At 37.8% G+C, this 23,013-nt stretch overlaps 1 protein-coding gene across 1 annotated transcript in view; it reads right to left on the reverse strand.

Annotated features, from left to right (window-relative positions):
- MGAT4A (alpha-1,3-mannosyl-glycoprotein 4-beta-N-acetylglucosaminyltransferase A) overlaps positions 1-23,013 on the reverse strand; it is a gene marked incomplete at its 5' end in the record, with an annotated part of 50,232 nt that overhangs the window by 10,278 nt on the left and 16,941 nt on the right. The window contains 5 exons of the mRNA XM_009637660.2: positions 11,471-11,664; positions 12,055-12,162; positions 12,824-12,954; positions 21,250-21,364; positions 22,623-22,698. Coding sequence (XP_009635955.1) covers positions 11,471-11,664; positions 12,055-12,162; positions 12,824-12,954; positions 21,250-21,364; positions 22,623-22,698 — 624 coding nt within the window. The remainder of the gene's footprint in view (positions 1-11,470; positions 11,665-12,054; positions 12,163-12,823; positions 12,955-21,249; positions 21,365-22,622; positions 22,699-23,013) is intronic.

Below are 23,013 nucleotides of genomic sequence, written 5' to 3' on the forward strand. Positions count from 1 at the left end.
TGGACCACCGAGTTTATTCAGATTACTGTCAAAAACTACCTAGATATCACACCTACTCAGATGCCACTTTTAACAAGCCTATTTTACTTTTAATACATTTAAATGAATATGTAAAATCTATCAACACATTTCAAATCTTTCCTCAATTGGAACTTAAGAGAAATTAACACTAAGCATCATCTTCAACATTCAATACATCACCAGCCAGGGACAAAATTAGTTCAGAAATTATCACTTGATTAAAATTACAAACATCAGCTCAATTTGCAATTTATTAAGACATAACTGGAGATGTAAATTCCAGTTTGTCTTTATGCATATGTCTGAAGCCAAGTAAGTACTTGCCATTAATCCGTACTCCATAGCTATAAGACAAGAAGTACAAGAAAACAGAGCTCTGACCCCGACTCAGAAATGTCAGTGATTCCCCAAAGTATTTAAAAAAAAAAAAATACACACACACACATAATATAACATTTCTTTCACCAAGGCTCAGAAAAGGAGTAAATCCCCCCACTGATATCAGAAAGCTACATTGCTTTCTATTGCACTGGTTTCAGCAGAACTACACAGACAGAACTGCCAAACAAAACTGGGTTCAGGAACCTTTAGCATTGTATGTGCTTCAAGAACAGTAATTTCCCCACTGTAGTTTAACGTAAAGGTTAGTCAATTCTAAAGTACACAAGCCACCTAAAACACCCACAGTTCTTCCAAGAAGAATCTTGTGACTTTTTCTAAGCATTAGTGACATCCCCAAAACACCAAAGACTTAATTACCCTTTCTAGGAAGATACCTTTATTATACATTTCAACAATAAGCAAACCCAAACTCTTGGCACAGCTGACCAGAAGAGGACTAAAAATGTATTTATTCTACTGCCTTCTGACCTAGCAGGTCTAACTTGCCATCCTTTAGTCTGTCAGATATCCTAATCGCTACTGGGTATTTTTCTCTTGAAAACACTGAAAATTCTAAGGAGACTTATTTTAAAATGCAAGTGATCAAACACTCACATCTAAGGCGCTGCCATCAAACGCTCCAACCAAACCACAGACACGGTGCTTTCCCTTAGGGCTTTCTAGTTCACAAATCTTATTTCTGAGAAGACACACCTAAAAAGCCACAAAGAAACTCCTCCATCTGCAGTCACCGTGCTCTCAGTGAATGATAATGGGTTTGGGACATTTGGGTGAGGTTTTTTTAAAGGGGTAGAGGCAGGGTGGAAGCGGTGGTGGTGGGTTAGCTTTTTTGTTTGGTTTTAGGTTTGGTGGTGGTGGTGGTGTATTTATTTATTTGGTGCTTATTTGTTTGTTTTTAAAAAACAACCCTGTGGCCATAAAACCACAGCCAACCATTTCTCCCACTGTGCTACCAACTTCTGCAACTGAAGGTCGGTTTCCTCCCCCCAGCAGTTACCTTTCCATCAGGGCAAGGCACTCAAAAGCTGGCACAATGCCAAAACAATTTACGGAAGTAATTAATAAAATCTGATTTCCAGATTTCCATGTAATTAACCCCGCTTTTTTAGTGTGTTTTCCATAACTATCTGTCTACCCATATGCACACACATATATAACATATGCGTATGTGACATCTTATTTAAAATTATGTTTAGAAAGGGAATTTTTATATCCGAGCCTTGTTTGAACGCTTGACAGATAACACCTACTTAGACAGAAAAAGTTACACAGATTAAAAATAGAAGTATGAATATACATAAACAGTTCACATCTACGATCAATCTTTTGCCTAAAATAAAATTTACAAATAAAAAAAAATGTTTTGCATTAAATTTTCATTTACAAATAAACAGATATTCTACAGGTCCTAAAAGCAGTGCCATTAGCTGTTCTTTTGTAAAACTTGCCTCCCTGACATAGTGATAAACCACAAGTTTTCAAGGTTTTCAGACTAGGAAAGATTTTTCTGGATAGAGAGACTGAAAGACATGGAAGTAGCTGTGCTTTTGGCTAAGTTATTTTGACATCTGTCCTGGGATTTCAGGTGAACAGTCCATGTAAACACTAAAAACATCAGGGGGAAGGAGGGGTCCCCCTCCTAGTTAACTGACAGTTTTCTTAAGATGGAGTCACTTAAGATATTCTTGTCTACCTGCTGCTTAAACATAACACCTTCTGAACCATTCTTTCAAATTAGAATTCTGAAAGCCATAGACCTCTAAATATAGTATCCCAAACAAATACAAATTCATCTAAAGTTAAAAAAAAAATCTACTATTACCTTATAGAATGTTACTTCATAGCTTTATTATAAAATACAAACATGGACACATTTGGACATGTTTGTAACTAACTTACAACTGGTAAATGAAATACTAATGTAACTGAACCTTAGAGAACCTTTTTCTCTAGCAGTACCTTTTTAAAGATTCACAGGTCAAAGGTAATAGCTAGTGACTGTAGATATTAAAAACCAGAGACAACCTCCCCCACGCCAGAAGTTACTACAGGTATGAGCCAACTTGCATGCATTCTGGTCATCACCTCAATGCAGTATGAGAGGAATAGAGGATGCTAGGTATTAACAACTCATGTGGCCAAAACAAATTACATAAACCTCCAGTGCTCTTTAAATTTTATTAAAAAACAAACAAGCAAACAACAAAATGGAGCAAAGTCAAAGCTGCAAAGAAAACTTTGGTTGTCAGGTTCAGTGACTTGAGTGTTTACTCAAGTTGAGGGTTTGACTTCTTCCTACAGAGCTAGGTATCACCTGTAAAATCAAGTCAACTGGAGGGGGGAAAAAAAAAAACCAAACACAAAAATCAGTAAGCTGAAACAAATATTCAACACATCCTAACACACAAAGGGAGAGGAGGGCAGAAGCACAATTATCATTAATACACTGACAAAAGATAGCATTAGCTTGCCAATGCAGTTAACAGTTACAGTACTTTAGAAGCCTACACTCAGATTCAGAACTACCCCAGTAGTGAGCACCTGGAAAGATTTTCATCTTTTGTAACATCCCTCAAAAGATGTGTATAAATCAGTATCCATATTACTAATCAGCACTCTTAGCTTTAATAGTCATCTTTGAATAGCTAAACTTTTCCAGCTTGCAGCACTAAACCATCACCTGTACTTAAAAAAAACCAATCCCAACTATATATACCTCTACCCTCCTCCTATTTGGCTTATGAAGGGAATGTATCTCTCTTCTTTCCCTCACATCAAAGCATATTTATGCCCAGAAAGCTGTTATTCTATTACCTGATTTGTTTTCTTTTAGGCATTAAAAAAAATCTGTCTTGCTGTCTTTGATATTTTATTTAAATAAATAGAAGTGCCAATGCTTTTTTTATATATAGAAAGTGTGATTATATGCATTTTCTATTTTGTTGAGCAATTAAAAATTAGAACAAAACACACAATAACTTTATCAGTAAATTATGGCAGCTTTGTAAAAGGAAATAATATACAAAAGTGCTTTAAAAAGCACAATTCGCATCCACTGTCAATATATTTGGGGTTTGTTTTGAAGGAAACAAAAGATATCTCACTTGATGTTAAGCACAAATATTCTAAGAATCTATTTATGAACGTAGGCCTTTGTGTTCTGTAAACATCAGAAATCAAATCCTTTTCTCTACATGTTCTCCTTATGTCTCTTTTTAGCAATCTGATAAATTTTAGTATATCCCATTTTCAGAAAAGGAAAAGAGGTAGGAAGGCAGAGAGGAAATGTTTCCTTCCATGTGTGAGCAAATTATCCATAGCAACATGCAGCATAACAGTTTTTAATTCTGCACAACATCAATTTCTATAAAAGCAACATTCAGTCAGCAAATTTTTGGCTCTCTACAGATGCTGTCATCCACTGCAAGAGTCATTATTCACCAATTCTATCCAGTATTTTTGATCACTGGATGCAAATGTGGTAAAAGAAATCTAATCTACCTCCTCTCTGTCATCTTCCCAGAATCCCCATTAGGAAATGTTATTTTACTGTCACCGGAAACCGGTGTTAACCATGTATCATTTCCTCGTGCAAAATACAAACAGAAGATGAATAATTTCTTTTCCCTCTCAAGCTCCATTTCTTCTATCCTCTATGCCACTTACCCACTCTTTTGCAAAAATTGCTTATAATTCCAAAAAAAAAAAAAAAAAAAAAAAAAAAAAGTGCTTAATTCCTCATGTCTATCTATATACCCACCAAGTACTCATAATAGGTAAGCAATCTCATGGGAGCTTTTCTATCTTCTTGTTATAGTTTCTGATTTGGAAAACAAAACAAACGACACTAAAAAAGAAGAGCAACATTCACCCCATTAACTTCTATGCAAAATGCCTCGTGGGAAGATTTCATTTCTTCTGCCAAAACCAGCCAGTCTAACTGTTCACATAAAAACTGGGCTGCATGTTTGCAAGCTGCAAGGGATGAATTCCCAGTTTTTACAGAACTGCCAAACCAGCACACCAAAAGGAGAGAAATTTCACAGGTTTGTCAAAGGAATACAAAGTAGCCTGACTGAAGAGGTGACGGGGGGGATTTGGGGGAGTGGTCTGAGTCTTTTTTATCCAGCACACACCTAAGAAATTCATTTTCTCACACCACTCTAAAAGTCAATCTGAATCTTTCGGTAAGATTACCCATATCATTTCCTAACTTTCTTCAACTGCACAATACGCGTAGAAGCTGGGTAAGAAAATCTCCTTCCCAAGTCTACTCTTGCCTTCCGTTTCCCAGCACGGACTACGAGATCAGCTTTCTAAACCTGCACTGCGCTCTCTGGAGTATACACACATCAACTGTAATAGAAATGAGTTTGGCATTAAACTAATTTTAACTAATTTTAATTTTTCATTTTGGAGGTGGTTTGGTTTTTTTGGTGTTTTGCGGTTGGGGTTTTTGTTTGTTTGGGTTTTTTGCTGTTGTTGGCTGGTTGGTTGTTTTTTAAGGGAAGGGCTCTTCTCTGTCCTGAAATCTCTGCTCTTTAAGGAATTTATTCATTTATCCACCATGTCAGTATTAGTTAAACAACCCTTATGTTCTTTTGCAAGGTTACTTCTCCTGAATTTTAATCCAGTGAAATGTAGGAAGGCTTTGGAGGTTTTTTGGGTTTGTTTTATTTTGTTTTAGAGAGTGTGTGTGTGCACATAAACTTCTCCCCCCGCCCCCCAGCTTAATTCTCCAGAAGCACAGATAACAACTCCATTTGGTTTTCTCAAACGTTGGCATTTGCCACCATTTGAGATGCATTTGGGTATGAGACCTCATCACAGGCTGCCAAGATGCAATTATGACATCTCAGAGACTCAAGCCCTTCTGGAAATGAGGTGAAGTATTTTAGGGTATCTCAAGTGGCATTAGACATCTAACGTTTAGGCAACAGCATTAAGCCTCTAAGATTTCTGGCTAAGAACTATAAACCCAGGAACACTGCCAAACACACAAATCTCGAATATTAGTGCCACTAAGGAGGAAGCAGCATGTCCTTGGCTCAGGCAACTCTTTTCTTCTGTCTCTGATCCATACTTTGGGGTTTTTTAGCCTTTTCATATGAAGTTCTTGCCTCATTGTTACGGGCAGAGTTCCATGGCTGGAGCAAACAGCATCAGTGGCTGGGAGCCTGCTTGCCAAATCCCCGCTGTCAGTGCATCCATTTGAGGATGTTCTACTCATTAGTACAGAGGCTTATGTAAACACAAAACCCAAAGTCCTCAAATTCTTTTTTTTTGTATACACTAGAAATATTACCCCACCTGAAATATACTGACAAACACCAAAACATTTAAAATAATAAATTAATAGACTTTCGACTATTCCCTATCAACTGACACCACCATTAAAGCTTAATAAAATGAAGATGTTGTTAAAATTTAATAATCTATATTATACCTTTAGAATCAGAACAAAGATCATTCCAAAATCATACACTGCATGCGTGTGCACGTATGTGGTTCTTCAGCTAAAATTGCCCAAGAAAGGTTGAATGTATCGCATTGCGCTGAAGGCGAGTTTCTACATTGAACAGCTATTATGAACAAAGAACAGCTTATACATCAGTCAAGTTACTGCTGTATTAATCTAAAACACAAACATTTTTGCAGTTCCCTAGGTTTTAAGTGGATGTTACTGCAAAAGCAAATTACTACAGAGTTCCACTTCACTGCCAGTTTTGGAAAGCTGTTAGAAAGTGGTTTTTTTCTTTCGTAATGCATTTGATCTTATATCTCTCTACCCACAGAAGGACGTGTATCCCATAGGATGCATAATTAACTACGGTTTGGATACGTACATGACCAACTGCTATGATTTTTTTTTTGTAACTTTGCACTTAAAAATAAATTCCTTTTAAGTTTTCTGTTCTAGAGAACCTCTTTTAAAAGCTGCATTTATTTTCCTTTACAATGAAGTAGCAGTAATGACAGGCAAGCAGCTGTCACTTTTTATGCAGGTATTTTTCAGCACTGTCACAATAATTTCAAAGCAGACAAAGTAATGTGTATGTTTAGTTACCAGGAGCCCAACAAGATACTCTTCACACTCAGTACATTGATTTTCTAGCTTAAATAGTCAAATATATATTTCTTGCATGAGTGGAAATTCTATGTTGTGAGAAGCTGCCATGGGAAATATATGTGAGGTTAACATCACATGTTCCCTGGGGTCAACAATACGGAAAATTAGATTATTAGTCTCCAACACTGCGCATCCAGTATCTATGCCAATATCAGAACACAAAGTAGTAAATGTAATCTATAAGCTGGTTTGTCAAAGTATTAAGATTTCAGTTTAAAGCTGAAATTCCAGTCAGGAAGTTCTACCTCATAAAATCACTTTATTAATAATCAATGTCACATTAGGATGATGTCCTGGTTTCGGCTGGGATAGAGTTAGTTTTCTTCCCAGTAGTTGGCATAGTGCTGGGTTTTGGATTTAGTACTAGAAGAATGTTGATAACTCACTGATGTTTCAGTTGTTGCTGAGCAGGGCTTACACCGGTCAAGGACTTTTCAGCTTCCCCTGCTCTGCCAGAAGCACAAGAAGCTGGGAGGGGGCACAGCCAGGACAGCTGACCCCCACTGGCCCAAGGGCAATTCCACACCATATGACATCATGTTCAGGGGGAGTTGGATTGGGGTGCAAGGGGGGAGGACTGCAATTGCCCCTCAGGGACAGGCTGGGCATCAGTCGGCACGTGGCAAGAAACTGCATTGTGCATCACTTGTTTAGTATATTATTATTACTAATAGTATTATTATTACTACTGCTATTTTACTTCATTTTATTTCCATTTCCATTATTAAACTGTTCTTATCTCAACCCATGGGTTTTCTCTTCCAATTCTCTCCTCCCGCTTTCATGGTGAGCAGCTGTGTGGTGCTTAGTTGCTGGCTGGGGTTAAGCCACAACAGATGACTACCCAATAACTTGCTAAAAGAACACAACTATGGGGCAACTGCAGAGTTAAAAGCAGTGCTGGGGGGGGAGGAAAAAACCCCACCCCAAACAAAAAACAAATACCTCCCTCCAAACCAAACTGCTAATCCTTTTGAAAATATTCAAAGTAACACTACCAAGCAGCTACAACAAGAAAGGACGAGCCTTATATTTTAAAGACATAAAGCCAATTTAGATATATATACTGCTGAGATTGCGGTGGGTTTTGGTTTTTGGTGTGTTGGTTTTGTTTTTTTTTATTTTTCCACGGAATAAAATACATCCTTGTCTTTTTCTGCAGCTGCTTTTTTTTTTTTTTCATAAAGATCAGCATTTGAAAGCAATTTATACTGAAAAAAACCTGAAGCCCTTTTTGTAAATATCCATTCTAAATTCCTATTGCAGAAAAGCTGGCAAGTGTAAACATAATCTAATTAAAACAGCCATAGGTTATGTGCTTCCAAGGGCTTCCTTGATGTAATTAGTGTACATGTTCTTTGAAAACAATATCTGATTTGCGTCAATCACATCTATAAGGAGGACTCTGAAACTTAGGTAGCCAAAAAAGAGATGGTTGTGAAGATGATGGACACCAGCATCCCTTAAGTGCTGCAATGGAATGTCTTTCTGGGATTTTTTTTTTGTTTGGTTTTTTTTTTTTAAACCAGGATCACATTCAAAGTTTATTACATCTATTCAAGACTCACTACTCATCCACCAGTATTTCAGAGCTTCTTACATACAAAAAATCCTCAGGCAAAGCAATGTCTAAAGTCAAAAGCTCTTCACAATGAGCTGCTCAGGTACAATATTCCTTGCTGACATCTGTGTAGAAAAAGAGTAACTAATAAAGAAAAGAAGTATCTTGAATCTGTTATTTATGCTGAGGAAAATGAATTTACATTCAGTACTAGTATTAAAGTATATACTTTATTATACTAGTAATAATGTATGCTTCATAAAGAAACTCTTAAATGTAACTGTCAGTTTTAATAATTAATTGTGTGCTTGAAACAGCAGTGTACATACCAAAATAGCAAAGTGGATTTCAATAATTATATAACAACTTAAGGGAACAGAAATTGGGTATTTCTTATCTATGTAGGCTGTTTTGAGTATTTAGAAAACAGTCCATCCATTTATTTTAAAAAGAAACAACAAACAAAACCGAAACCACATCTTCAACACTGCTGTGCAACTTGTTTTTAAGAGGACAGTCAGTAGATCTACTTTCATTCTCAAGGATACGCTACTGAAAGGGAAGCATGTATCTTCTCACCGCAAAAATAAGAATGAGATCCTAGCTTACTATTAAGGGATTCCAGTGTTGTGGCTGGAGATCTTCTGCTTGGAAAAAACACTAAAAAGGTTCAGTACAAGAGCCATTCCTAAAACGAGCATTAGACAATTTCAATTTACACATCCCTGTTCTCCAGGTATGGTTTAGAACATGCACCATCTATTTGACTGTTCAATATTCAGCAGGGATCTGCCAAGCAGGTCTTGCACAAAATAGTCACAAATGTTACTTTCTGCTCAGCAAAGTGAGCTCAGTTCTAACTTTGAACTATTAAGAGATCCTTGCCAAGTGTCATCCCTGACAATATTCTCAGATCTCAAAAATAAAATACTTGAAGACTTAATGAAAGCTAATTATTGAACTGCTATACTCAGCAGAAAATTTAAATTCAGTTCAGCAAAACTTTTGGCACGGAAAAATAAACTACAGGAACAAGTTAGTGCTCTGTCACAGTGTAACAGACCGCCATTCATTCAGAGTTGTGGTCAATATTTCCATTGGGAAACTTGTTTGTGAAGAATTTTTTATGGAAGTTATTAAGCAGCTACACCTCAAACTGACTTGGTAGACAAAACTTTCTGTAAATTACAAGAGCTTTTTTATTATTTGGAAAAAAAAAAAGGAAAAGCCTGTTGCATCTCTTCACAAACACAAGATGGCTTTCAAAAGCATATTTTCTACTCTTAATTCCCCACCAGGTAAGTCTTCCTAATGCTTGGTCCATTTTCCCTTTTCTGTGTTTCAACCCGCAAGTTGCAGCTGACTGCCTCAGCAAGCATCCTTGAAATACCAGGAAACATCACTGCTCCACTTGACCTTCACCCACCAAAATCTGCTGCTGCTGAAGTTAAATAGACAAATAAAAACAAGTCCCCAACAATTTGAAATAACAACATCTGTAGCCCTAACCAGCCACTGACTTCAGAAAGGCAAAATACTATATTTTTGAGGATGCTGAGGGAGCAACAGAATATAAGATGTTCCCTTTCTTCTAAAACTAAAATACATTTATTCAATAAATAGAAATAACAAAAAAAAAATCATCATATCATCCTCTACTGCTGGGACTGTTCTTAACACAGCAGGCAGGCGTAACTACCTTAGGCCTAGCCACAATTTTCCAGGGCACAATAATGAACACTATCTTCCCACCTTTTGAACAGGTAATTAGTACTTACTTGTTCCCCCAGTTCCCTCACTATTAAGGCAATACATATCAAAAATTATTTTCTTCAGACCTGTGCATGCCATTTTTTAAATAACAGTGCTGACCTATGACACTGGCAAGCGGTGCTTTCCAAAACTGCCATTGTGCATTTGACTCATCCTAATCCACCCAAGATCAACATTGGCTGCTTACAGTTTTCCTATTCATAACATAGACGCATATAATCCTTTTTTTTAAAAAAAAAAAAACCAAACCCAAACACACAAATTGGACAACGTTTACTTCACAACTTTGAAAAGGAAAATTTGATCAAAAAGAAATCAATGAATTCATACATCTGAGTTGAAAAATACCTATTTTTTAAACTATTGGCACAGGATAAAAAAGATTCTGCCTTTAATCCAAGGAGGCATAGCAGTCATATTCCTCAACACATGCATCTTGGAAAGCTAACCAGGGAAGTCTTTTAAAGCACAGCAACCAACTGAGAGAGTAATTCGACATCTCCAAGGGCAAACTTGAGTTTCATAGGTCAGACTAATTTGGAAAAACATAGTAACAAGGAAACTACTGATCCTCACTGTTGCACTAAACCAAGGTGAAGACTTAGCCTTTGATTATGTACCAAGGCACAGAAGCTGACTAATTGGATTCAGTTCAGGACTGCAAGAAGGGCTGCTTCACAAGAAAAGCGTCCAGTCAAATTGATCCAAAGAAACTTTGCTCTACCAGACTATAGCTACTGGCCTCAAAGTTATGTGAAGAAAGGAGAAAAGGAATCCACTATCATAGCAACACTTAGACACTAAATAAACAATTTATTTTGTAAGTAAGTCTTGGACTACGTTGGCGAGACAGTAAAAAGCAAAGCAGCAAATAAGTCTCAATAAAACTAAAGGATCACTACGCTCTAAAGTGCAAACTCTATTATCCTTATTTAATCTGACTAGCAGCTAAAAAGAAGTCACCTTTAGTCCTCTAACAAATCATGAATATTTGTATTTCAAGGGCACCCCACCCCTTTTTTTTTTTGTTAAATTGTAATATTTTTTTTTTTTACAGATGTCAACTTGGAATCTTAACACGGTGACTTTTTTCAAGCCCTAAAGCTACATCTAAAAAACATTACCCTTCAGAGTTCCCAGCTTTCAGGTCTGGGGACATCATGATATGCTCCAGCAAGATTTCTGATCTGGACAATCAAGGGACCGAGGCTGCAGGGCACAACATACTGTACCACACACCATGCTGTACAATTGCTCTGTAATTAGAAGCAGACCAACCAAATACAAATAAAATCAAATTGGCTTCTTTTAAATTCTCTTATGAACTGCCAGAGAAGCACTGGTTTTGAATTGCATTTATCAAAAAGGCTCTGGATTAAATAAAACAATAAAGAAGAGCAATATAAAATTTACAGTAGTACAAGAATTAGAGGGAAGACACTAATGATCATAGTTTCAGCTGAACTCCAAAGACCCTATGTCATTTCACTTCAGTTTATAATGATAGCCCCAAATTCTGTCTTCAAGCATTCCTGGTGAACAAGCAGCTCTAGACATGAGACCAAAGGCAAATAATTACTAACCTTTCTACATTGACTGGCTTGTCAAATTTAAATAGAATATAATCCCCAGCAACTGGCGTGACAGCCCAGAAAAAATCTTCCCCTACGTAGGTTTTTTCCAACGTATGCCCTTGGTAGACTTTTAAAGATGTCGAAACCTCTGCAGGTGGGTTCACGTGGATTTTATGCAATAATGGTTTCAGGAAGTCTTTATCCTAATTGAAAGACAGACAAACATCATGCTGGTCAGATAACCTGTTTTAGTACATTCTTTTCCCAAGCAGTTACACTTAAAACAAACACTTGCATCAAATGAAAATGAATGCATTACTAATTTTTGGTGTATCAGATCTGATTAATAAGATGAACATGCCATCAAAGTAAAAAAAATTAGAAAAAATACCCCCTAACAAAAATAAAATAAGCTGAGATTAGCACTTCTTATACTTGATAGTAACCAGTTTCAATGAGATTTCATTCCAACTGGAGTAATATACAACATGCTTGAAAATGCCAGACAAGAAAATGCCTGTTTTCTCAAAGGTTACAAAAGTTTTAATTTAATCAGCCTGCTCGGGAAAGGAAAGAAAATCTTAGCTACTAACTGTGAGTTTCTGGATCTTCCCTGCTAGAGAGGAGTGGAGGCCAACATGCTGGAAAAGAGAAGGCCTGAAGCGTATCCGTAGGTTAGATTTCTGTCGGTCACAATGTTTCTGAAAGGGGGGATGGGGGGGAGAGAGTAAGGGGGTTAAAAAAAAAAAAAGAAAAAAAAAGAAAAAATCACATTAGTAAAACTAACACAAGTTTGCTGAGTTTTTACTGCAAGTATGTGATGTTACATGAACCAAAAAGACTCAACAAGAACCCAGACCTATTTATCCAGTTGTTCTTGTTTTCATTCCAGAAATCTACCAAGACTGCTGTGCAAATATAATAACGTTCAAGGTTCTTGCACAGAACCTGTTTATTCAGTCTTTCAGCAAGGGTGCAACTTGAGAAGCGAAGGACCAAAATCCAAAGTTTATTCCCCATTTGGAACCTTCTCTATGAGTGCTATCCAAGCAGTGGCATTCTGCAGAGCCTCAGGGGGGGTTATGTGGATGAGTTTATTTTCTTACACACAGAAATTAACTAGACTTTTGCTTTTCATCCTACTGCATCCATCGCCAAAATCTGAAATAGTAACAGTTATATAGTTTCTGAGAACTGCCTCTCTAAAGTTCTTTTGCAGATTAAAATCTTGGTAGGAAGAAAGACTCTTTCAGGACATGCAGTAACCATAACACACAGTATGCTAGCCTCCAGCTCACCAAAAATCAACTCATTCACCATCATGAAAACAGTTTAGAAGCTTTATAATGAAAACAAACTTACAGCATCTTTCTCAGGATTACACACTTTCACCCAGAGGATATGATCCAGGAGCCAATCAATAGGTTTCTCCTTATAAAACATAAATATGAACTCTACAATAAGAGTGATATCTGGAGACTGGAACATTTTACCTGTGATGACATTAAGAATAACTGGAGTTATTTTAGATTAAGGATAACATTTTCTTTTGAAATCAGTGAGACAATAGATGATGAGTTTGTGCCAAGACAAGAAATATTAGCAATGAACAACTTGAAATTCCAATGTTATTAAAAGCCCTATACCTTTCAGCTACGCAAAACTAAATAAAACAACTACTCAAACAAGAACTCATTGTAATATATCCTGGTGCTACCAAAATATTCAATGTATACTACAACACAGTCTCCTTAAGAACAGAAATTATCAGTCTGTGAAAATAGAGAAGGAAGAATTATGGATTCGTGTCTATTATTCTCCATACCATGTGTAAGCTTCAAGCATCTGCCTGAGACAAGGAGCTGTCTCAAGAGTTATCTGCCCAGTCATTCAATCTCGGCTTTTGCGGGTACAAAAAGCAGAGATGGAACACCTACCAGTAACTCCAGATCCTTCTCTGTAGAAAATCAAAGGGAAAGAAGGAAGCTACTAGAAATAACCAGAGTCAACGCAACTTAAAAAAAGTGAGATTGCATAGCAGCGACTGGAGTTTCTTCTGAAATGCATAGGCCATCAGCAAACTCACACTGCGGGGATTCCCAGCTAGCCACACCCAAAGCAGCCAGGTGCCTAGTAGAAAGTCTCAGTCCTTCCCACAAACAAAATCCACAGAACTTCTTTGACAATTACTGCCATGACTTTGGGGCTTCCAAGACAGCATACTGCTTGGTCAAGTACAGAAGGACTTCTGGGTGGCACTGTGCTACAGGATTCTTGGAAACCCTGCAAACTGTGAGGCTTAAAGGACACCTTTGCAAAAGAAGAAAACTTACTGTTGATGAAGAAAGTCTATTTACTATCAAAAAAAGCAACTTTTTACATGGTTGTGGAACACATTTCACTGCCAGGACAGGTGTCTGAAGAGAAAGGTGGCCAATATACTGGGCTATTCTGTTAAGCCAAATGCAGCACTTAAGAAAGGTGCCTTGTATGAAGATACTGTGACCAGGAGCAACATGTGACTGGGAGTGGGACAGTCTGAGGCTCAAGACAGACTGACAAGTGCTTGTACCAGGGACTGAGTGCCAACTAAACTCCCAAAGGCAGTTCCAGATTTGAGGGCAGATTCAGAAAACACGATCAGGTTTGCAGATTAAGTCTGCCTCTACTTTGCTAGACTACAATGGAGGAGGCAAGGGAGGAAGACATTACATGACAATGAATCTCTTAGGAGGACACTGGCTGAAGTGATTCAGTTCTGGAGATGGTGCTGAGATGTGGACAGTGCTGACTTAGAGAGGTATGGGCTCTGTATCGAAGTTCTGTTATGGGAGGTTAAGTTCAGCTCAGCTCTGTTATGGGAGTTCTGTACAACACAGTAACACACAGCTCTTAGGCATGTGAAATGATTCTTTTTTTTTTTTCCCACTTGTAATCTATGAGGCTTTCATAAGCTTTTTAAATAACAAGTTCCACAAGTGGTAGAGGTCGTAATATTTTCTTCTACGTTTAGGAAGAACAGCTGGAGTAGACACTGAGAACAGGTTCCTCTCCGAGGTGGCAAAACCCCTTCCCACATTCAACAGAAAATGGGAACTGGTTCTCATCTACAAGAGGACAAAATTATTTGGAAAGGCCACTACTAAGCTGTATGGGCTAGTCTGGATGACAAACAAATAGGAAACGATGTTTTGTATGAAGCTTAAAAACTATCAGCAGTGTAGCACTCTGCTTGAGCAGGTGGCTGAGTGGAAGTGAAGAAATGGTCCAAGCAGTCTACCTTATTTAGCCATTAAGGAGGATGTTCACATTTATATAAACAGAAGAGAGGATATACCTGAAGTATTACCCTGAACCAGTACTACACAAAAGGTAAGAAGTTATCTAGTCTTAAGTGATTATGAACATACATTTCCACGGTGAATGTCCATGTGGACTATCACTCAGAGCCAGACATTCAGTTACTTCTCTTTCTTTCGAGGCTCACTGAAGTCTGTAGTTCATAGAAGATTATCACAAGGCAGCATTTAAAAAAAAAACCAACCCAAGGAGCTGGGAGTTCAAATCCCTGTTGTAACAGGGATGGAAAATTTCTCTACTGAAACAGGTGACTGAGTCTGGCACATTATACAATATCTCAGTGTAGATATAGAATGCCAGGTTATTATCTTACATGTATTAGCAACAAGGATATTTTTAAGGGAAAGCATCAAAGTTGCAGGGGCCCTGTTATGTGTGCTCTTGACACTGCCAGATATCAGACTCTTACATATGGAGATTTGCTTTGAGGATGCCAGGATGTTGAACTGCAAGATCCTTTATTTTCTCAAAAAGAGGAGATCACCTAAAGGGCTTCATCCTTTCCAGATTGCAAGATCCTTTATTTTCTCAAAAAGAGGATATATATTTAGGAGATCACCTAAAGGGCTTCATCCTTTCCAGATAACAGGTCTCATATGATCTCATTCCCTTATGACTTGTATGAAATTGGATAAGAACACATCCAATTAAATAATACTTATTGTGGAATTCTGAGATGAGTTTGGAGGGGTCTGAGCAAGGCTACATCATGATGTAGTGCAATAAATACGGAAGAAATATCTGACGAAAGTCCCAATTATTTTATCTGTTGGAATGATGCTATATTCATAAAGCTGACCATTCACACAGTGGGGTGGAGAAATAAATGTGGTCAGACATTAACTGACCTGACATCAGTAAATCAAAGTTGTCCCTTACAAAAACCTTTAATTTGCTTGTTTATAAAGCAAAAATATTGGCATCACTTGTAAGAGCTTGTTGCAATGAGGGCCTTAAATAAGCATCTCCACTTGAAAATACTCTGTAACTAGAATTTGAAGCTCCCACTAAACAAGGGACAACTCCTACTAAACTAGGGACAACTGCAAAGCTTTTGCCTTTAAAGACATAAGAAAGACGTTATGGTTTTTTATTAGTATATTGTTACTATTTACACACTATATTGTCATATTGCTTAACATTATTTGTGGAAGTAAATATTTGAAAATGGGTAGGAAACAATCATATGATTTGTACAATGTTGTGTAAAATATTCATGCAGCATAACAGCTCTTTCAGCTTGTCACACTTCCAACTAAATTGGCTCCCAATTTTCCTGGTGATTCATCTCTGCCTACTGCTTTCAATAGCATAGGGCAGGAGAAGAGAAAAATATGAGAAACCCTAATCAAACACCAGCTGAAAAATGGGACTAATCAGATGTTTGTGGGATGGTTTTGGGACTGAAACCATCATTTCTAGGTGACACCTGCTGAGGTAGTCTGTCAGTCACACCTGTTTCCATAGGAAGTGGATTTTTCCATGTGGTGTCAGAGAGATGCACAATACCATGCGACTCAGAAGACCAAAACATCCCCACATTATTGCTCCAATCTCAGACTGACTGAAGAGACATATATACAGTCATGCTGCTTTGGAATCTCTTTCTTCTTCCACCCAAGGACAGTACAACTGTACATTTTTTACATTAACTAGCTCATCTTCTGAGGTGCACAAGGATTACAGTCTTCAGTTGTCATCTATGGTGAAAAGACACTCATAGACCATGTCAATTAAAACCTGAACGTCAAGGTACAGGATCCTTGGCTACAATTAAATAAGCAAAGAACAAGACTGCAGGTAAGAGTAGGAATTTACTCTTTTCCCTAATTTAAGTTATCCTAATTTTACCTAAAATAGAAACAGGATATAAACAAAAAAATTATTTACTTTCATATGGCAAACTTGCCTAGGCCCAGAGACACTTTCCTCTAGGCCTAGATGGGCATAGTACTGTTAACCATGCAATCAACCACCTCTGACTTGGGGAATAAACTAGTTAACATGGTGATCATAGAATCATTTGGTTGGAAAAGACCTTTAAGATCATGGAGTCCAACCATACCTGTCCACTACTAAACCAGATCACTAAGCACCTCCTCCACCCATCTTTTAAATACCTCCAGGGATGAAGACTGTGATGTCACAGGATGCACCAGGAAAAAACCAGAACAAAACAAAACCAAACAAACAAAAAAGCCCTGATACATCCAATTGCAACTAGTCAGAATATGCTAGCTAAGCATCACCTGGCTGTACCTGCACTAGCATCTTCAGACCCAACTCGTCTCTCTGCATTACACTGCCCAGCACTGTGGAAGGGTTCAACAGTGGAGGCAAAGCATTCTCACATTAATGTGTAATGACCACTGGAGCGTAGATGAACAGGCAACACCCTGCTCCTGAGACACTCCCTTCAGTACTCAAGGACAGAGATCCGCAACACTAGTTGCTGAAATGCTGTCACCACCTTCCAACGTCCACCTTGGCACAGCTTTGCCCCAGCTCCTTGCCCTTCAGTATAACACAGCAGCCCTCATCCATCATTTCTGTCTCAGGGACACCACCAGCACAGCAGTACTGCCACAGTTCCCCTTTTCTCCCCCAGAACACTCTTCCTATACCAGCCCAAAACCAGGCCTCTGCAGTGAAGCCCCTGGTAAAACAGGCCTTCGAAGCTCTGGACCCCGACTGTGCACAGCTGCTCCTTGCGATGGAAAGCAGCCCAGTACAACTCCCCCTCCACAGATCCGACACCCCAGCCCCTCTGAATCCAAACCATCCAAGCCCTTGTCTAGCCTTTCCTGAGCAATAGTAGCAGCAGCAGCCTGGCTTCCCTAGGGCATAGCCATAGCCCAAGAACAAGAAGCACCATTTGCCAGTCCTTGCCAGTCCTGTGGCCTCCCATGCAGATGCAGGTGAGGAAAGTGCTGTGAGCCATGGAGCCACTGAGATGCCATCCAAATCCAGCCTACATATTGCCTGCTGGCTGTCCCCAATAGGCAGTCAAAAATCACCAGGCCAAAGAGACCTAAGCAAAAACTGCAGTCAGCATGCACTGCCTCAAACCAAAGACAATGTGAAAGAATTGAAGCAATGGCTCATCCTGCACCATGTTCATTCACTTGGTACAGTGCATGAGAACAGACATAAATCATGGAGACTCTGCTGACAAAATTTCACAGGTTTCAGATTCTGGGTGCATACAACCTACCCTTTGAAAGAAACCTCAAAATACAAAAGAATTAATACTCAAAGATAAAATATTGCTTCATAAATCCCTAGAGAGTTACAAAATGTGGAATACTTCCTCCATATTATTTATCTACATTGATAAAAGTGAGAGCTAGGACTGGAAAAAAAAATATTGTGAAGCATTTTCTGCTATTTATTGTGCCCTACCAAAACTTCTATCTGATTTTCAGTCCATTTAAATGCTATCCTTAGTGAACTATTCTGTCCCTCTCAGTATTTTGTTGGCAAGTACAAGACACACACAAAATGAAAAACTTTGTTTTCTACAGTTCTCTGAACTGCAAATGTCTAAATCATTCATTTTCATTCTTCTGCACATGCATTAAATGTATTCAGTCTACACCAACAATAATTTTATACCTGCAAGCACATATTCCAACTATAGTTGAAGTCTTTCAATGCTTTCCCTGTTAATAATATGCAAATTACTGGCATTAAAACCAGAACCTCTTTGAAGTTATTTAAATCTCAAATATTTTACTTGATCTGCTCTTCCCCAAATTTCAGCTATGTGGACAGCTTGAGCAAAACTGTAATCAGAATAACTTAAAATAATCAGAACAACAGGCCTTAAAACATCAGGGCGCAGTAAGATTCAGAGGAACTGTTTAAGACCACCAAAAGGCTCATTTCAGACCGCTCCATTAGAAGTTTGTGACAGCTGACTCTACAGCACAGAGTATTGCAGATCCTCTGGAAAACACTTCAGGTCGCAGGCCCTTGGAAGACAAATCAGTAGTTCTCAGAAAAAGCTAGTACGATTTTCCTATGTCATGTCAGGAACCGCAGTGCAAACCAGAATCCAGAAGAGCAAAAGATGCATCTCCTTCCACAGAGCTTCTTGGGGAAACAGCATACATCTCACGCATTATTTATTAGATACTTGACAGCACTTAAGACTGTGCTTTCAGTATTAAAAAAAAACAAAGGAAGCAACTTCTGCTCTGTGGCAGAGGTGACAGAATTCTATAATCCTACTGTCAGCCTAAATAGATGCATTTGCCACTTCCTCATGTAGTACTTGCATAAGTTAGATTTTCAGTTCAGAAATATACTATGACAAAAAATGGTTTTACCTAGGAATTTGCAAGCTAATCAAGGTTTCCAGTAGCTTACAGTAAATCAGTCGCACCTCTCTTTTTTAGAGATTATTTCTAAATCAGTAGCATCTAGGCAATTCAGTGCTCTACTTTCTCTCTCAGACATCTACACATAAAACTCATCCCCAGTTACAAACAACTACTTTTGATCTTCTCCATAGCTATCCGCATTGCCAAATTACCATAGTATCAGTCTGCATCAAGATCCATAAAGGGATAGCAGAGATGAGGCAAATCTGCATTACTTGCATAAAATTACTATGCAATATATGGTTATAGCACACCAATGTGTCTCAAAGCCAGAAGTTTTAGTCACTTTCTTGAATACTAATTTTTCTCTCAGAACTTAAAAGCAGGATAAGTAGCTAAATTGGGAGAAAAAAAAATCTGATTTAATTTTCTAGGTAGAAAAGCAACATTAAGATGTGTAGCCATAGCTAAATGCATCTGTAATTCTACTGATATCATCTAATTAAAAGGAGGCAAGCAAATACGATACAAGGAACAAAGAACAGGGATGCAAGCAGCCGGAGCTAACAACTGAATTTACCTACAATTATTTTCAGAGCCTACACTGAAAAAAGTATACAGACAGTATAGAAAAACAGTTTTAAAATATTTTTAAACAGTTGTGCGGGTGATTAAGCCAAATCTCAGTATTAAGAACTACCTACCTACCCCTTCTGGCTTAGACACTGTGCCTGCTATAGCAGCACTGAGAACAGAAAGGGGTGTGAAATACACAAACCCACAAATAGTAAGTGATCTGAAATACCTCTGCATGGGGTAGATAGTGCATGTCCTAAACTGTAAGTTGGTTTTACGCCCATTTTGACATGTCAGTCTTACAAAACTGTAATTTGTAAGCAAGTACGCTCTACTACTAAATTAAGCAAATGTAGAATGAATGTAAATTACATCCATAGCCCAGGAACTTCATACAGAATTTACATTTAAAGTGCAATTAGGACTGGAGCTAGAACTCTAACCCCAACTAAGCCCACGATTTAACTGTTCAAAAGTAGAAACAAAGCCTACTCAGACACTGGTATTCAACCAGTCTTTTTGCAGCCATGGAATCAGAGTTGCAAGGGGCTCCTCAGCAGAAGACACAAGTCTATTTAAAGGCAAAAGCTCCAGTAAATTATTTAAATGCTTACTTCTCCATGATAGGCAGCTCTATTTCCTGTTTCTCCCTTCTACCTGTGAGGCCACAAAACCAGTCCCATTGACTACATACAGGAATCTCCACAGTCTGACTTAGCTTTTGATTTTTCCTCACATTATGTCCAGCTTAGTGCTTTTAAACAGATCATGACACATCATTGCAGTAATGAAAGAACCTTTTGATTTGTAAAATCCCTTCAAAACTTCTCTTTCATTGCTTTTCTGTTAAGTCTTTCCTCTCAATAAAAACATACTAGTGTAAGAGCAAAGAACCATAAAGTAATTTCAACAGCACCCTGGTAGTCAATCCACAGCAGCCTGAGATGCTGCATTAGCTTCTCTCACTGTTGCTCATGGCAAATGGCAAACAGACTCTCACTACACCTAAGAAGAAGCTGACTGTCATAATTTCTCCTCGATGGAGTAGAAAGGCAGAGAAAGAACAAGGCTTTGCAAACAAGACAAACTGGTGCCTGCTGATTCTTGGAAATTTTGGCACAAACACCAATGTAGTTGTTTTAGGTGGAGTTAGTTTCCACGCTTTTTCGTTTACTTCAGTCAGTTATGTTCTAATGACATTTTTGTCTTAACAGCAGCTGAATTCAAAGTCATTCCTTGCAGTTCAACTGTTAGTATTTTTATAAATTAATTAACTTTTGGTTATAAAAATGCCCTCTTTTCCAACAGTTTGAGTTTACCTCAGTCATGCAAAAGTATATGAAACAACTGGAAAAAAAAAACCAACAAACCATGGGTTCAACCTGAGTTCCTAAAAAAGCCAATGAATTTCTACTTCTTGGTCTATTTCCAGTACAAAAATATAGCTTTGAAGTCAGATCACAATTAATTCACAGTGTCTGAGGATGAATGTGTTCTCTGAAACTACTGAAATGAACATTTACTTACCAATGAAACCCAGCTGAGAAAATTCTAGAATCATCCAATCTTCGGAAGCGAGCTGAAGTGCAAAATTTTTTATTGTGCTGAAATAATTCTGCTTGACAACGATGTCATCTTCAAGCTAGAGGAAGGTAGCAGTGATACCAACATAAATTTAAAAAGCACCAGCAAAGCAATAGGAAAAAGTACAGCCAGGAAATACTGATTTATAATATATTGCTAACACACAGCCATATCTTTCTAATGCAAGTGCTGCTATAATACCTAGATGCTATAGCCAAGAATAACTATTGTAGGGATCACACTCTGTTTGTGGAGAACTAATCCAGATTTTTTCTGTAATAAGAATCCACAAACGTATCTCAACTTATTACTTCAGAACTTTGCTTTTCTAGCTTCTCTCTTCAGAGAAAAATAATCCATGAAATAATGTTAGACTAAGTGACATCATCAGTAGAACAAGCACAATATATCTTATTTGTACACAAATGTGACTCTCTTTACTCATTCACCTAACAGCACTGAAAGAACTTCTCCTTTGAGACAGGAAGCTAAGAGATACACTGTCTACAGAGGCGGGATTCATTTCACCTGGTATGCATCCATGCTCTTCTCCTTGTGCTGGCACTAATATCTGTGTGACCACCTAGTTCCAGAAAGACTGTCTTATTATGGGCAGTGCAGCTTCCAGGAGAGCCGAGTCTCCAACAGCTCTCTGAGAGCAGTCAGCATAGCTTTATATGTGAGGCTTTATACCCAAAGGACATAGTCCCAAAATCTAAATAAAGATCATAAGCACAGTTACTCACTAAATCTGCAATACCTGTAGGTAAGGCTTCTACTTCAAAGCAGGAAGACATAATAGGAACAATTCTGAGCTAAATGAAATTTAAGAAGAATTGCTTAACTCTTCTTGAAAACCTCTTTAAAAGAAGAAAAAAGAAAAGTCTAGCAACACATTGAAAACATATCTATACACAACAGTCATATTAAAGTGATGCTGCACATGCCTTCAAAAGAAAGTAAAAATGGATTTTAGCTCTATTTCCACTTAAAACTATGGTGGTGTTTTTTGCTTAGGCGACTCAACGGTAACTCATTTGGCGGACAAGGAAAAAACAGTAGTTAAGCTGTTTGAATTCCTTCACTTTTTTTTACTAAGCATCTTAAGATAACATAAGTCACACACGACAAATTACTTTCTACTTCAGAGACAGTGTCCTCCACAAATTACTTCCTCATATACCATAATCTCCATACTTAATGCCTGCCTTCAACTACGAAATCAAGTTCTGTGTAGCTCCTCCTGATGTGTCCAAGAGCATAATTTCTGGAGACTCATTTGAAAACATGTCTCAAAACAAAGAAGAGAAATTTACCTGAATGTAGTAAACCCCCTTTTTCTGGGCATACATCATAAGAAAACAATAATCCAAGTTTTGTTTTGTTCTCCATCTGAAATTAAATTAAAAGCTTAAGGATTACGGAAAAAAGTTATTTCAATACACACTGACAATGCAAAGTAAATCTCACTATGAAGACTGACACATATTAGTGAAATGTTAGGATAGCTGCTTTTGGCATTCTTCCCTCAGGAAATCCTCTGTCTGAAAAAAAGGAACAAATCTTTCACCTTATGCTTTAATACAAGCATAAAACTGATTTAACTTGAATCTGATTTTGTGAAAACTACCTGACATCTTACTAAAAATACATGTGCATTTTAAATGGTAATTCAACAGGAATTACTGGGGTTAATACTATATTTCA

This window comes from Egretta garzetta, unplaced genomic scaffold (genome assembly GCF_000687185.1).
Source record: "Egretta garzetta isolate BGI_Z169 unplaced genomic scaffold, ASM68718v1 scaffold504, whole genome shotgun sequence".
NCBI classification, from domain to species: domain Eukaryota; kingdom Metazoa; phylum Chordata; class Aves; order Pelecaniformes; family Ardeidae; genus Egretta; species Egretta garzetta.